Source organism: Ochotona curzoniae, unplaced genomic scaffold (assembly GCF_017591425.1).
Source record: "Ochotona curzoniae isolate NIBS_2020 unplaced genomic scaffold, NIBS_Ocur_1.0 scaffold_3208, whole genome shotgun sequence".
NCBI lineage: Eukaryota > Metazoa > Chordata > Mammalia > Lagomorpha > Ochotonidae > Ochotona > Ochotona curzoniae.
Genome location: NW_024467106.1, coordinates 5,343,009 through 5,355,254, shown reverse-complemented (window position 1 = coordinate 5,355,254; position 12,246 = coordinate 5,343,009). Strand labels below are relative to the sequence as shown.

The window sequence follows — 12,246 nt, the reverse complement described above, 5'->3', positions numbered from 1 at the left end:
ACTCGAGGACAGGTGTGGGGAGACTGCTAAAACCACACATGACTCATCCCACAGCTTGTCCACACCACGGCCTTCTGCTTGAACATGACTCAAGTCCACCTTGCTCCATCTTTAAGCTGTCTCTGGGTCATGTGTTACATCTTACACAACACAGGTGTTTAACATAGAGTTGTGACAGGCCCGGCGGTGTGGCCTAGGGGTTAAAGTCCTCGCCTTGAACGCGCCAAGATCCCATATGGGCACCGGTTCTAATCCGGCAGCTCTACTTCCCATCCAGCTCCCTGCTTGTGGCCTGGGAAAGCAGTCGAGGACGACCCAATGCTTTGGGACCCTGCACCCGTGTGGGATAACCGGAAGAAGTTCCTGGCTCCTGGCTTCAGACCAGCATAATATCGGCCGTTGCGCTTATTTGGGGAGTGAATCATCGGACAGAAGAACTTCCTCTCTGTCTCTCCTCCTCTCTGTATATCTGACTTTCCAATAAATAAATAAATCTTTAATATATATATATACATATATATATATAGTTGTGACACCAAATTGGCTGGAAAAGAATGGCAAGAAAAAAAAAAGCAGCTGTTCATGTTTAGGACAAAAGTGATTTTTTTCACCCACTGTGTTGGAAACCCAGGAGATGGAACCCTCAGATACAGAGAGCTGGCCAGATGATGCTGGCATACAAACCAGTCAGCCAGGGGAAGGAGGAAGCATTATTTATTATTATTATATTTTTATTGGAAAGACAGATTTACTGAGAAGAAGAGACAGAGAAAGATCTTCCATCCACTGGTTTACTCTGCAAATGGCTGCAACAATCAAAGATTAGACAGACTGAATCCAGGAGCCAGGAATTTCCTCCAGGTCTCCAACGTGGGTGCAGGGTCCCAAGGCTTTGGGCTGTCCTCCGCTGCTTTCCCAGGCCACAAGCAGGGAGCTGGATGGGAAGTGGAGCAGCTGGGATTAGAACCAGTACCCACTGGGAATGCACACTTGCTGGTAGAGGATCAGCCAGTTGAGCCATTGCGCTGGCTCCAGTAGGAAGCTTTTTTGACTAGTACAATGATTACAGTGTGAAAAGCTAGTTAGAACCACACTAAGTTCTTTTTTTTTTTTTTTTAAGATTTATTTCATTTTTATTGGAAAGGCAGATATACAGAGAGAGATAGAGAGGAAGATCTTCCATCCGATGATTCACTCCCCAAGTGAGCGCAACGGGCCGAAGCCAGCAGCCGCTCCAGGTCTCCTGCATGGGTGCAGGCCCCAAAGCTCCCAAAGCCAGGAGCCTCTTCAGGGTCTCCCACGCGGGTGCAGGGTCCCAAAGCTTTAGGCCGTCCTGGACTGCTTTCCCAGGCCACAGGCAGGGAGCCAGACGGGAAGCAGGGCTGCCGGGATTAGAACCGGCGCCCATATGGGATCCCAGGCATGCAAGGTGAGGACCTTAACCACTGTGCCACCGCTCCGGGGCCCACACTAAGTTCTTAGGAGAGCAAGAAAGAAAATTAAATAATGATCTGGCCAAAGGTTCAGGTTCGTGACACTATTATGCATTAAAATGCACAGTCCTTATACTCAGAGCTTGGTGTGTGTCACAGTGTGTACAAGGAAAGGTACAGGTGGTAGCTGTTTGTTTAGAACCTGAGACGCAAGTGAAGCTCCCCGTGGCCCGTGTCCCAGTGCCACCGGACCCCCAGAGCAAGCCCGGCTCAGTGCTAGAGTGGGCCTTGGGAGAGAGCCCGAGTCCTTCAATCAAGTTCCCAGTCACAGGCACTCGGGGAGTGAACCGAGCCATGGGGAACTGGCGTGCTTTCTCCCGCTCACTCCCTCCTCCCCCATCCAACTCTACCTCTCAAATAAACACGTCTTTCAAAAAAAAAAAAAAGTATTCATTCCTCTTCTTGTAGACCCAGCAAATGAAGAACCAGGAAGGAGAAGATGCAGAGAGGCCCAGCTTCCTGTCCCTGCAGATGAGTCCCTCAATCCACTTCCTGAGCCTCAGGCCCATGTGAGCCCCCCACCACCGACCACCACAGCCACCTGAGCTTGCCCTGCCTGCTCCAGAGTGGAAAATCATAGAGGATAAGGTCCAGACTGGCAGAACAGCATCAGGCAAGCCTGAGGAACTTGACTTCCTAGCAGGGGAGCCCCTGCCAGCTGTGGGGGTGTCAGAGGCTGCACCTGGGTGAGAGCATACAGTGCCCCAGCCCCTCTCTCTAACTCAGGCCAGTAACTCAGCCACTAGAAGAGTGACTGGGTCCTCAGGCCATTTGGTGAACTACAGGGAGCTGCGTGGCACCTGCCAGACCCACTGCACGAATCCTTCCAAGAACCCACGAGCCTGCTGGCACCCACCTCCCGGTAGGGGGAGAGAATTGGTGCTAGGGTGGTGAGTCCACCAGACCCACCTGGTCTACACCTTCCTGCCCCTTGGCAAACTTCCTGGGCGTAGACTTCTCTTGTGCTTCATGCTCCTGCTCTGAGCCCCACTCCCACCACTGCACCTGCTACCCAGCTCCCAATTTACAGGAACCCAAACCAAGACACTCAGATCCAGTGTGCGGCCAGGCCAGGAATTCCTGGGAAGAGGACAGAGGGGGTGGTACAGCGGTGGGGGGTGGTCTGGGGGGGTCTCTGCCAGGAATTGCTCTACAACACGTGTCCCCAAGACCTGGTGCTGGGACTGGATTAGAGCAAGCACCTGAAAGCGGCTGCTGTGGTCAGTAGGTGTGGGTGCCCCGAGTCCCCAGAAGCCTGGTGCTCCTACCCTCTCCTAGGCACAAAAGGCCAGAGCGTGAGCTCCTTTCTGAAGGAGGAGTTCCTGGGGACACCTGTCTGCCAGCTGAAGCCACCTGGTGTCCCCTCTGGGCTCAGGGGCTACAGAGCTGGTCCCCAGCGAGAGGCCAAGGAAGCAAGGCATGGACAGGAAGACAGAAGACCCCAGAGGGTCTCCACACCGAGGAGCCCCCGCTCCTCCCACCTACCTTCAGGAAATTGCAAGGCCCGCAGTGGCAAAGGAGGGGTGTCCTCTGTTTCACGGCCATGGTCACGAGAGTCTTCAGTGAACTACAGTGGCCACCAGACCCAGCAGAGGTCATCTCCGTTTGCCTGGAGAAAGTGGCTGGTGGGTAACACCTGCTAGTTTACCAGCCCCACAGAGGCGTAGGATTTACTGAGACTGATTCAACAGTAAACACCCCACCCAGGGGCAGGGCCAGGAGAGAGAGGCCTCCGTGCCTCTCTCTGGGAGAATGGAAGAGGAAGAGGCAGCATCCCAGTTCAGTCATCTTGGACACCCAAGATGACAGACCAGGGGACCAACCAACGCATCTGACAGCCTCCTGCACACCTACAGCTGCCCAGGCTGGGCAGGGCCACCTGAATGAGGCCATCCCTACCAGGACCACCTGAGGACCTGAGGTCCCTGATTCCACACACAGTCCGAGGAGATTTCTATATCCCTTGCAGAAGGGGAAACAGGCCCAAACCAGAACACTGCCTTGCAGGGTCCCCTGGCAGGAAGTGAAGCAGAATGAATTCAGGTCTGATTGTCTGATCCCCTCCTGCTGAGCCTGCCTTCCTGCACCAGGTTCCACTCTAGTCCTCTCTGCCCAGTGCCTGCTGAGACAGCTGCCACTGTCACATCGGCAGATGTGGCCCTGCTGTTGCCCACTCCCGGCTTCCCATGCTCAGGACTTTTTGCCCTCCTCTCATGCTTGCAGAGCCTGTTGGGGAGGGGGAGGCAGAGCTGTGGGCCAGGTACCAGGTCTCCCACCTCTCTCATGAGGTCTGGCAGCAGAAAGTCACCTAAAGCCCCTGACACAAAAGACAACAGAAAAATACAAGGTTCCAGATAGAAAAACAAATTTCAAGAGCATTGAGTGACACATGCAGCTCTGGGCACCTCCCCTGGTGGCTGGAGCTGAGGGCTACAACCCGACTCCACCCTACTCCCGCACCCCCTCAACCTCGCTGGGTGCGGGTCCACATTCTGACTGAGCCCTCAGGCTGGGACTCCATCCTGGCTCTCCCATGGGCTTCAGCCAAGTGGCCCCTCCTCAATGGGGAAATGGGTTACCAACTGCTCTCCCACAAAGCTGCCAGCCCGAGGTCCTGGCAGCCTCCTCTGCTTCCCCCACCCAGGCTGCCCTTGCCCTTCCTGCCTCACAAAGGGACCAGCCCCAAAGTTAATAGGGAATGTAACGGACAACATCTTTGGAATTTGACCCACGGCCCTGGGAGAAACTCCCAACGCTGGAGGAACTGCCTTCCACATCCCCCCCACCCGCCCCATTTCCTCCCTCTCCTGGCTCTCCTCCAGGTGGCCACAGGCATCCCAAAGAAGCCTCAGACCAGGCCTCTACCTCCTCGTGGGTGAGGGTTGGAGGGAGACAATGTCAAGACCAGCCGATCCCCCTCACCGCCACCGAAAGAGACGCACGACCATACCCAAGACAGTGCAGAGAATACACATTTACCCGTACACTCCGGAGATGGCCCTGGCACTGAAGCCAGCAGCACCTCAGCCAGCCAAGCCCAGGCCACCCTGAGCAGAGGGACTGGCCCGGGACAGTGTGGCACCAGAGATGGCAGGGGGCGAGTAGGTGGGCAGAGGCAGGGACCAGGACTGGTCCAGGTCATGATGCTGGTGACTTTGAGAGGCATCAGCCCCGGATGGGGGGAAGGCAAAGGCCACTTGGGAGACCTGGCGAGGAGGGGTGAACCCCAAGATGAAGATGAGTCCACGAGAGGGAGGCACACAAGGTTGCTTCCCTACCACTTGCTCCCTTCAAGGTGGAGATGAATGCTCACACCCCTCCCCCACCGAGGTGGGGGCTCAGGAAGTGTCATAAATTAAATGTCCTCAGCGGAGTGTGGAGGCCTGGTGGGGCGAAGCTGGTCAAGGCCAGGGGCACACAGGGGTTAGTCAGTCCTCCAGGATGGGTGGGCGAACACGATGGGTCTCTTCTTGGCCCAGCGGGAGAACACGGCCTTCTCTGTGATGAAGCGGTGTGCACTGCGGGGTGCCCGCTCGTGTGCCAGGTACATTTGACACTCATCCAGCCGGCCCTTCTCGAAGTAATGGTAAGGCACCGAGGGGTGGCTCTCTTGCCTGCAGGGGTGAAGACAGGACTGATGGGCACCAGGCACCTGTGTGGAGACCCACCCAGGCCTGGTGCCAGGGAGGACAAGAAGAGGTGGGGGAGAACAGGGAATCCCCAAAGCAGGGTTTAAGCCCTGGCTCTGCCTCCTGCAAATGGGCAGCCCTTGGCCAGCCGTGTGCCCAGAAGCCTGTCTGTGAATGGAACTGGAGACCACCATCTTCCTGGAGGGCATGTGGCAAAGGGTAACAAATGCAAATGCCAGGTGGGCGCTGAGTTCACAGTGAGAAGCCCCTCCTTCTGTGTGGTGCACAGCTGCCAGCCTTGCACACCCACCTGGCTGGCATCATGCAGGCCTGCAGGCCAGCCAGGACCACAGCAGGGGCACATGGGCTCCACGGCAGGGGCACATGGGCTTCCACCATCTTGTCCACCTGCTCCATCAGCAAGTTGCAAAGAGAACAGCAAGTGGAAACCTAAGGAAGTGCAGGGAACCCGGCTGAACTCCTCAGTTACAACATTAACATACAACAAGGTTATAAAAGAGCACCAGGCCCGAACTTGCTGCATGATTGAAATAGCAAAAGCAGAAACACACTGGGACTATGGTGTAGCAAGAAAAGCTACCGCCTACAGTACTGGCACCCATGGGTGCCAATTCTAGCCCCAGCTGCTCCACTTCCCATCCAGCTCCCTGCTAAGGTGCCTCAGAAAGAAAGTAGTGGAAGATGGGCCATGTCCTTGGGCCCCTGCCATTCAAGTGGGAGACCTGGAACAAGCTCCTGGCTTTGAACCAGCTCAGCTCTGGCCATGTGGCCATTTAGGGAGTGAACCAAAAGATGAAAGACACTCCTCTTTCCTTCTCCCTATAACTCTTTTAACGAAAGCTTTTAAAAAATAACATAGGGCCTGGCCCAGTAGCCTAGTGACTAAAGTCCTTGCCTTTCATGTGCCAGGATTTCTGTCTGTCTCTCCTCTTTGTATATGACTTTCCAATAAAAATAAATAAATATAAAAACAAAACAGAACAAGAACAAAAAATAAAACCTACTAGTGAATCATGAGGATATTCCAAAAAGTACATAGCCAACGGAATTAAAAGATCATTTTGGTTGAGTCCAGCACAATGGTTCAATTGGCTAATCCTTCCCTTGGAAGTGCCAGGGTCCCACATGGACACCAGTTCGTGTCCCAGCTGATCCATATCCTATCCACAGCGTGTCCCCACAGCTCTTGGACTGGAAGCCCAAGTGGGGGGGCTCTGTCCCCGCCCCTCTGTCCCCACCCCCTGTCCCCACCCCCGCTGGCCCTGCCCCTCTGGTCCCGCCCCTTTGGCCCCACCCCTGTCCCTGCCCCCTCTGGCCCCGCCCCTCTGGCCCTGCCCCTCTGGTCCCGCCCCTTTGGCCCCACCCCTGTTCCTGCCCCCTCTGGCCCTGCCCCTCTGGTCCCACCCCTTTGGCTCCACCCCTGTTCCTGCCCCCTCTGGCCCCGCCCCTCTGGCCCACTGCGCAGCTGCCCCAGGCCAGGTCTGACCTGCAGTAGCTGTCGCTGACCATCCCGTACACCACAATTTCCTCACACAGTTCCAGGGCCAGGATGATGGTGAACCAGCCAGTGCTGAGGAACGAGCCCGACTGCCTCCTGAGAAGGGGTTGGGGACAGTGTCAGGTGGCCCTTCCCTGGACCTTGGCTTTGTTGCGGCAGCAGCATTGGCCACCCTGCTAGCCAAGGGCCACCCCTCTACCTAAAGAGGTGGGGAGGGCTGGGTCGTTCAGACCCAGCTCCTGGAACTATCACTCTTAGTGGGTGATTAAGGCGGGGCGAAGGGGAATGAGCTGAACAGCAGCCCAATGTCAGGGCTGCCCCTTCTGGTGAGGAGGTCCAGGAGGACTTCCCTAAGGAGGTGACATTTTACCAAGACTTCAGTGGCAAGCAGGAACCGGACCTGGGAAGATTTGGGAATGGGATGTTCCAGGCACAGGGAATGGCAGGTACAGAGGCCTGCAGGTGGGACCAGAGATGGGCAGCCCACGTGACTGAGGGCCATAGAAAGAAAGAAAAGAACAGAACAGAACAAGGGCACAGAGGCAGGTGGGCAAGGGCTGGGCCAAGGAAGAGGGGGTCTGGACTTTATTCTCCATGTGCTGCCAAGCTGCTAGGAAGCCAAGTGCCAGAAGCCACTGGCATGACTGGAGGAGCTCAGAATGTAGGGGCAAAGGTGACAGTAGGGAGGGGTAGGTGACAGGCCAGGAGGCTGCTTGAGGGACAGCCAGAAGTGGTGGCCCAGGTCCCGATGACCCTGTGATGGCAGATCCAGGAGCTGGGAGAGGTGGCAGAGGCAGGCTGAGAGCCCAGACGTGCAATGCATAAGCCCACAAGAGGGCAGAGGTGGCTGTGGCCTGGGAATGCCAAGGCCCCAGAGCAGCGCCTTTGCAGACAGTAGAGTTCCAACACCTGTCCTGGCTGGCTGGCGCTCCCTGCCACGTCACGGCTCACAGAACCCAGGCCCCCTCCTCCTGCCTGCACTTTGGATTCCAGATCTCTGCTTTCTGCCTGCCAGCGGAGAGCAGGTGCAGGCCTGCCACCTGCACTGCTGATTTCCACCCCCACTCCCCACCCCTGCCAGGCCTGGGGGTGCCTGGGAGACCCCTGCGAGACCCGACAGGCCCCAGGCTCACCGGTTCTTGCCCGTCTCGTCCTGGAATATCTGGTCACAGTAGGCCATCATGCGCTCCGTGAAGGTGTACACCTGCAGGCCGGGGTACATGCGGGTGAGCTGCAGCAGCGTGCGGTAAGTCCGGCCGCCCAGGGCCCGGTCCATGTGCTTGCCCTGGCCCCACACCACGTAGAGCGTGTCCCGGGCCTGCTGGAAGTAGTGCGAGTAGTTGCGTAGCAGCAGCGGCACGCTTGTGTGTGAGATCACCCGCAGCGTGCTGCGCCGGCCCACGTCCGCCTCAAAGCCCACTGTGGGCGCCTGGTTCATGCGCAGTACGCACTCGGCGTCATCAATCTGGGCCCCCAGGCCTGAGCCCAGCATCTGACCAGAGCTGGACACCACAGCGCAGCTGCGACACAGCTCACGGACCAGCGGCTGTGGGAGGGTAAGAGAAAGAAGAGAGACGGGAGTGTGACTTCCAGCCAGCTGCTCCTGCCCCCCATGCTCCCTGGGCGGCCGCCATCTGCCTCAAGGGCTATTGTTAACCCATTATGCAAGGTGGCAGGTAGCGTGGCCTTCCTAAGGTCCTACTGATTACAAACCGCCCAGCTAAAATGGTCCTTTCAAGACCCCCAGGCTTCCTCTGAGTAACTGCTCTTTCTGAGACTCTAACAGTGCCTCTCCTGGGTTCCTTGTTAGACTATACCAGCAAGTATAAAACCGTTAGATCTGGGGCTGGTGGGGGATGCTGTGGTGGCTCCATTGGCTAATGCTCCACCTGCAAGCACCGATATCCCATATGGATTTCCCATTTGTGACCCAGCTGTTCCACTTGTGTGGCTTAGGAGAGCAGTGGAGGACGGCCCAAAGCCTAGGGACCCTGAACCCAAAAGAAGCTGCTGGCTCCAGGCTTCAGTCTGGTTCAGCTCTGCCATTGTGGCCATTTGGGAATGGAACAAGTGGTTGAAGGATCTCTCTCTCCCCTCTCTAACTCTGCCTTTCAAATAAACAAATCAATAAAGATATATTTTAAAAGAAAGAAAAAAGAAGCATGCAGTGGGGATGACACTGCAGTTAGGGAGTGGCGTGTGACCTGCACATGTGGAGAGGGGCCCCGGCAGGGGTGCTTCCCCGTATCCTTCACACCTGTCACCTGTCTGTCCTGCTGCACAAAGGTGCCAAGTGCATGCTGCTGACCAGATGACATGCAGGCTGACAAGTCCACAACCGTACAGAAGACACACATGTGTCTCAGCCAGGCAAGACTCAGTCCCAAACTCCATTTCCTGCCAAGACCTGGTGGCTCAGTGCAGTACAGTGACTGACCGGGGTCACTGAGCTGCTACGTGGAAAGGTCCAGCTCAAGGCCCAGGCTGGCCGGACACAAGCTCAGCCTCACTAAGGTCCTACCGATTACACACCCACCCTCAAGGACTAGAAGGCATCCTGACCAGGCCTGCCCACAGCTCCTTACCCCCTGACTGACCCACCTTCCCATCGGGCACACTTGTATAGCCGCTGAAGTGCAGTGGCCCTGGCACGGTGGGCCTGGAGTGGGCAGGCAGGTGACGGTCCAGGCAGGTGGCCAGGCAGAGGGGCAGGCAGGCCCAGCAGCACAGGAGGATGTAGAGCACGGAGAGGACCAAGAAACAGGCGAGCAGGAGCAGGAGGCGGCCCTGGGGGAGAGAGCAGCAATGGGCAGGGGCGGCTGAGCTGGAGAGAAGGCTCCCAGGAGCTTAGGTCAGCAGCTGTAGCAGCTGCAGGTGTAGCGCCCACGGCCCCCAGCCACCGACCTTGCCCAGGGCCGCAGGGCTCAGGGACACACAGAGCCCCGAGACAATTCTCCTCTTCTGTCTAGACAGGGTAAGCTGCAGGTCAAGGCATAGGGCAAGGATGCTGCAGAAAGGGGCCTTAACTGTAGGTTTCCCAGCTCAGCTCCTTGCCCAGAAGCCTGGGGCAGGGGGCCTGTGCCACTCTCGGGTATGACCCAGGTCTCTGTGCCACCAGCCCCGCCTCCAGCCCCACCCCCACCCGGCTCAGTGGAGCCTGGTCACCTGCCAGAGAAGTGGTATTACAGAAATGCCTTCAAGGGCGACAGAAGCTGCACCCAGAGGTCCTGCCAGGGGCACTGAACCAGCAAGCCCTTCTCACTCCACTGCCCACTGCCCCGCCTGCCTGCAGGGGCCTAGCGTAGGCTGCTGGGGCTGGCAAACTCTGGGAAAATCCCTCCCCAAGAAAGACTACCTGGTGGGGGCAGGATCCTGGGTATGTCACTGTGTGCTGGGCCTCTCTCGGTTTCCACAGACACAAGTGCCCACAAGAGCCCCACAGACACCACCTGGAGGCCACTGGAGCTCCAAACATTCCAAGGGGAGGGGGGAAGGCTCCCCTGCCCCCCCCCCCGCACATCCTGTTAGAGACCCACCCTCTTCTGCCCACAAAGCCACATCAGCATCTAAAAATAGGACTATTCTGTGTGGCCAGCTGTGGGGGAGGGTGCACAGCCCCTGAGGCCTCAGACTGGGCCTGGCACCTGGTTCCGTGCCCACAAGTTCTCAGGAGGGCGGATGACGGCCCCACTCATTGGTCTGTGTCCCATCACCCTCCCCCCACCCCCTGGGTCCTAAATAAACACAAAATAGCAGGTGAGCTGAGATACCCCCTCACCTGCCACCTGCAGGTGGGCCTCACCCACGTGACCTTGTAGGACAGGGGGTAAAGGCAGAAGGTCCTGAAACCAGAGGAGGGATGAAACTTGCTAGGGGGTGTGTTGCACAGCACATAAGGGGGCCAGTGGGATCCACAGGGACGGTCTGTCTTGAGGTACCGAGGCTACTCCAGGCACCCCCAGGGGAGCGAGGCAGCTCCCCCGACTTACCTGAGCCTTCATGGTTTCGCTACCGCCTCAGCAGTCAGGAGGATGCTGTCTCCAGGGCTGCGGCTGGGAAGAGGTGGAAGCTGGGCACCTGCCAAGACCCAGGAATTCAGAGCCTCAAGGGGGATGAGGCAGATGGGGAAACTGAGGCAGGGGAGGCTACAGGCTCGGCTTAGGAAGAAGGCACCCAGGGGAGCAAACACCTGCAAGATGCCCAACCCTGAACAGCAACGTTGCCCCTTAAAGGAGCCCTCCCGGAACCCAATCCCCATTGCCCAGATGAGGAAGGAGAGACGGCACCCCTAACGCCCAAGGTCACGCGTCTCAGTCCGAGGCAGTTAAAGCCACAAGCGCAGAGCCCACAGCCCACAGCCCACATGGCCACTCCATCCATCCTACCTCCCTGCCCCGAGGGACGCGCGGTGGAGGCCTGGGGACAGAGACAGGATGTGCGGTTTTCTTTTGTAACCCCTGTTCCTGGTCCCACCGCCCCCTCCCCCCGGCCTGGCGCTAACCGGGCGGGCTGGTTGAGGCGCGCCGGAGGCTCACGATCCGCTGCTCGCAGCTCCATGACCTGCCCGGCCAGGCGCGCCAGGCTGGACGCCGGTGCCCCGGGGCGGAGGCGGCGCTGCGGCCGCGCGGAGGATGGAAGCCGCGGGCCCCGGGCGGCCGAGGGGCGGGGCGGAGCCTGCGGGGCGGGGCGGAGGGGCGGAGCCTGCGGGGCAGCAGGGAGGGCGGAGACTGCGGGGAGGGGCGGAGCCTGCGGCGGGGACAGCCGGGGAGAGCGGAGCCTGCGGGGCGGGGCGGCAGGGAGGGCGGAGCCTGCGGGGAGGGGAGAGGAGGAGCCTGCGGGGGACAAGGCAGAGTCTGCGGAGACTGGGCGGAGCCTGCAGGGGGTGGGAACTGCCGGGCATGGGGCGGAGCTTTGTGCAGCCTGGGGCGGGATCAGCGCGGCCGGGGCGGGCCGTGGGGGCGTGGCTGGCAGCGAGGCCTGGAGGCTGGGGGCGGAGTCGGCGCGCCAGCATGCCCCTCCTCCCTCACTCCCCTCCAAGAGGTCCCAGCTTCCCGCGTTTCCGCACCGGTGGCGGTGGCGTGGGCTGCTGGCCGAGAATGCTGGGCTCGCCGGATTCCGGCTTCCCCGTTTCTAAAATTGAAGGGTGGGTAAAGAAATTAGGCAAGGCCTGGAGTCACGCAGCCCCGGCTTCAGGCTGACAGGGCTGCCAAATTTTGCAAGTACGACACGGGAGTCTCAGGTAGCTTGAAATATCAAGGAAGAAAGCAGCTTGCTCTTCTGATGATTGCGTATTACAGGAGGGGAGCGCCCTCTGTTCCATCACTCCCCACATGCCTGCCACCAGTGGGGCCGGATGCCGCCCAAGGAGAGGACGCCCTCCAGGTCTCCCAGGCGGGTAATAGGAACCCACTACCCTCAGGGTCTGCGTTAGTAAGGAGCTGAGCTGGTGTCTAGGGTGTGACCCCAGTATCGACCACAGCACCCCAATACAGGACAGTTGGGGTATTAACTACCATCAGGGCCTCCCACGTGGGTGCAGGGGCCCAGGCATTTGAACTGCCTTCTGTTGTTTTTCCAGGAGCTTCAGCAGGGAGCTGGATTGGCA

The 12,246-nt window shown here is 58.6% G+C and overlaps 1 protein-coding gene across 5 annotated transcripts; it reads right to left on the bottom strand.

Moving 5' to 3' along the window:
* Nucleotides 1–4,452: 4,452 nt before the first annotated feature.
* Nucleotides 4,453–11,242, bottom strand: ST6GALNAC4 (ST6 N-acetylgalactosaminide alpha-2,6-sialyltransferase 4). 5 transcript variants are annotated; one of them, XM_040963097.1, is made up of 7 exons: nucleotides 11,143–11,242; nucleotides 11,027–11,057; nucleotides 10,631–10,718; nucleotides 9,243–9,428; nucleotides 7,775–8,187; nucleotides 6,630–6,737; nucleotides 4,453–5,107 (listed from the first exon to the last, which is right to left on the bottom strand). In XM_040963097.1, the coding sequence occupies exons 3-7, from the start codon at nucleotides 10,640–10,642 to the stop codon at nucleotides 4,918–4,920; spliced, it is 909 nt and encodes a 302-aa protein (XP_040819031.1). In that variant the 5' UTR covers nucleotides 10,643–10,718; nucleotides 11,027–11,057; nucleotides 11,143–11,242; the 3' UTR covers nucleotides 4,453–4,917. The 5 variants fall into 5 exon arrangements, with proteins under 5 accessions (XP_040819031.1, XP_040819028.1, XP_040819033.1 ...); XM_040963094.1 differs by lacking the exon at nucleotides 11,027–11,057; XM_040963098.1 differs by lacking the exons at nucleotides 4,453–5,107; nucleotides 11,027–11,057 and adding an exon at nucleotides 5,128–5,572.
* Nucleotides 11,243–12,246: the final 1,004 nt, after the last annotated feature.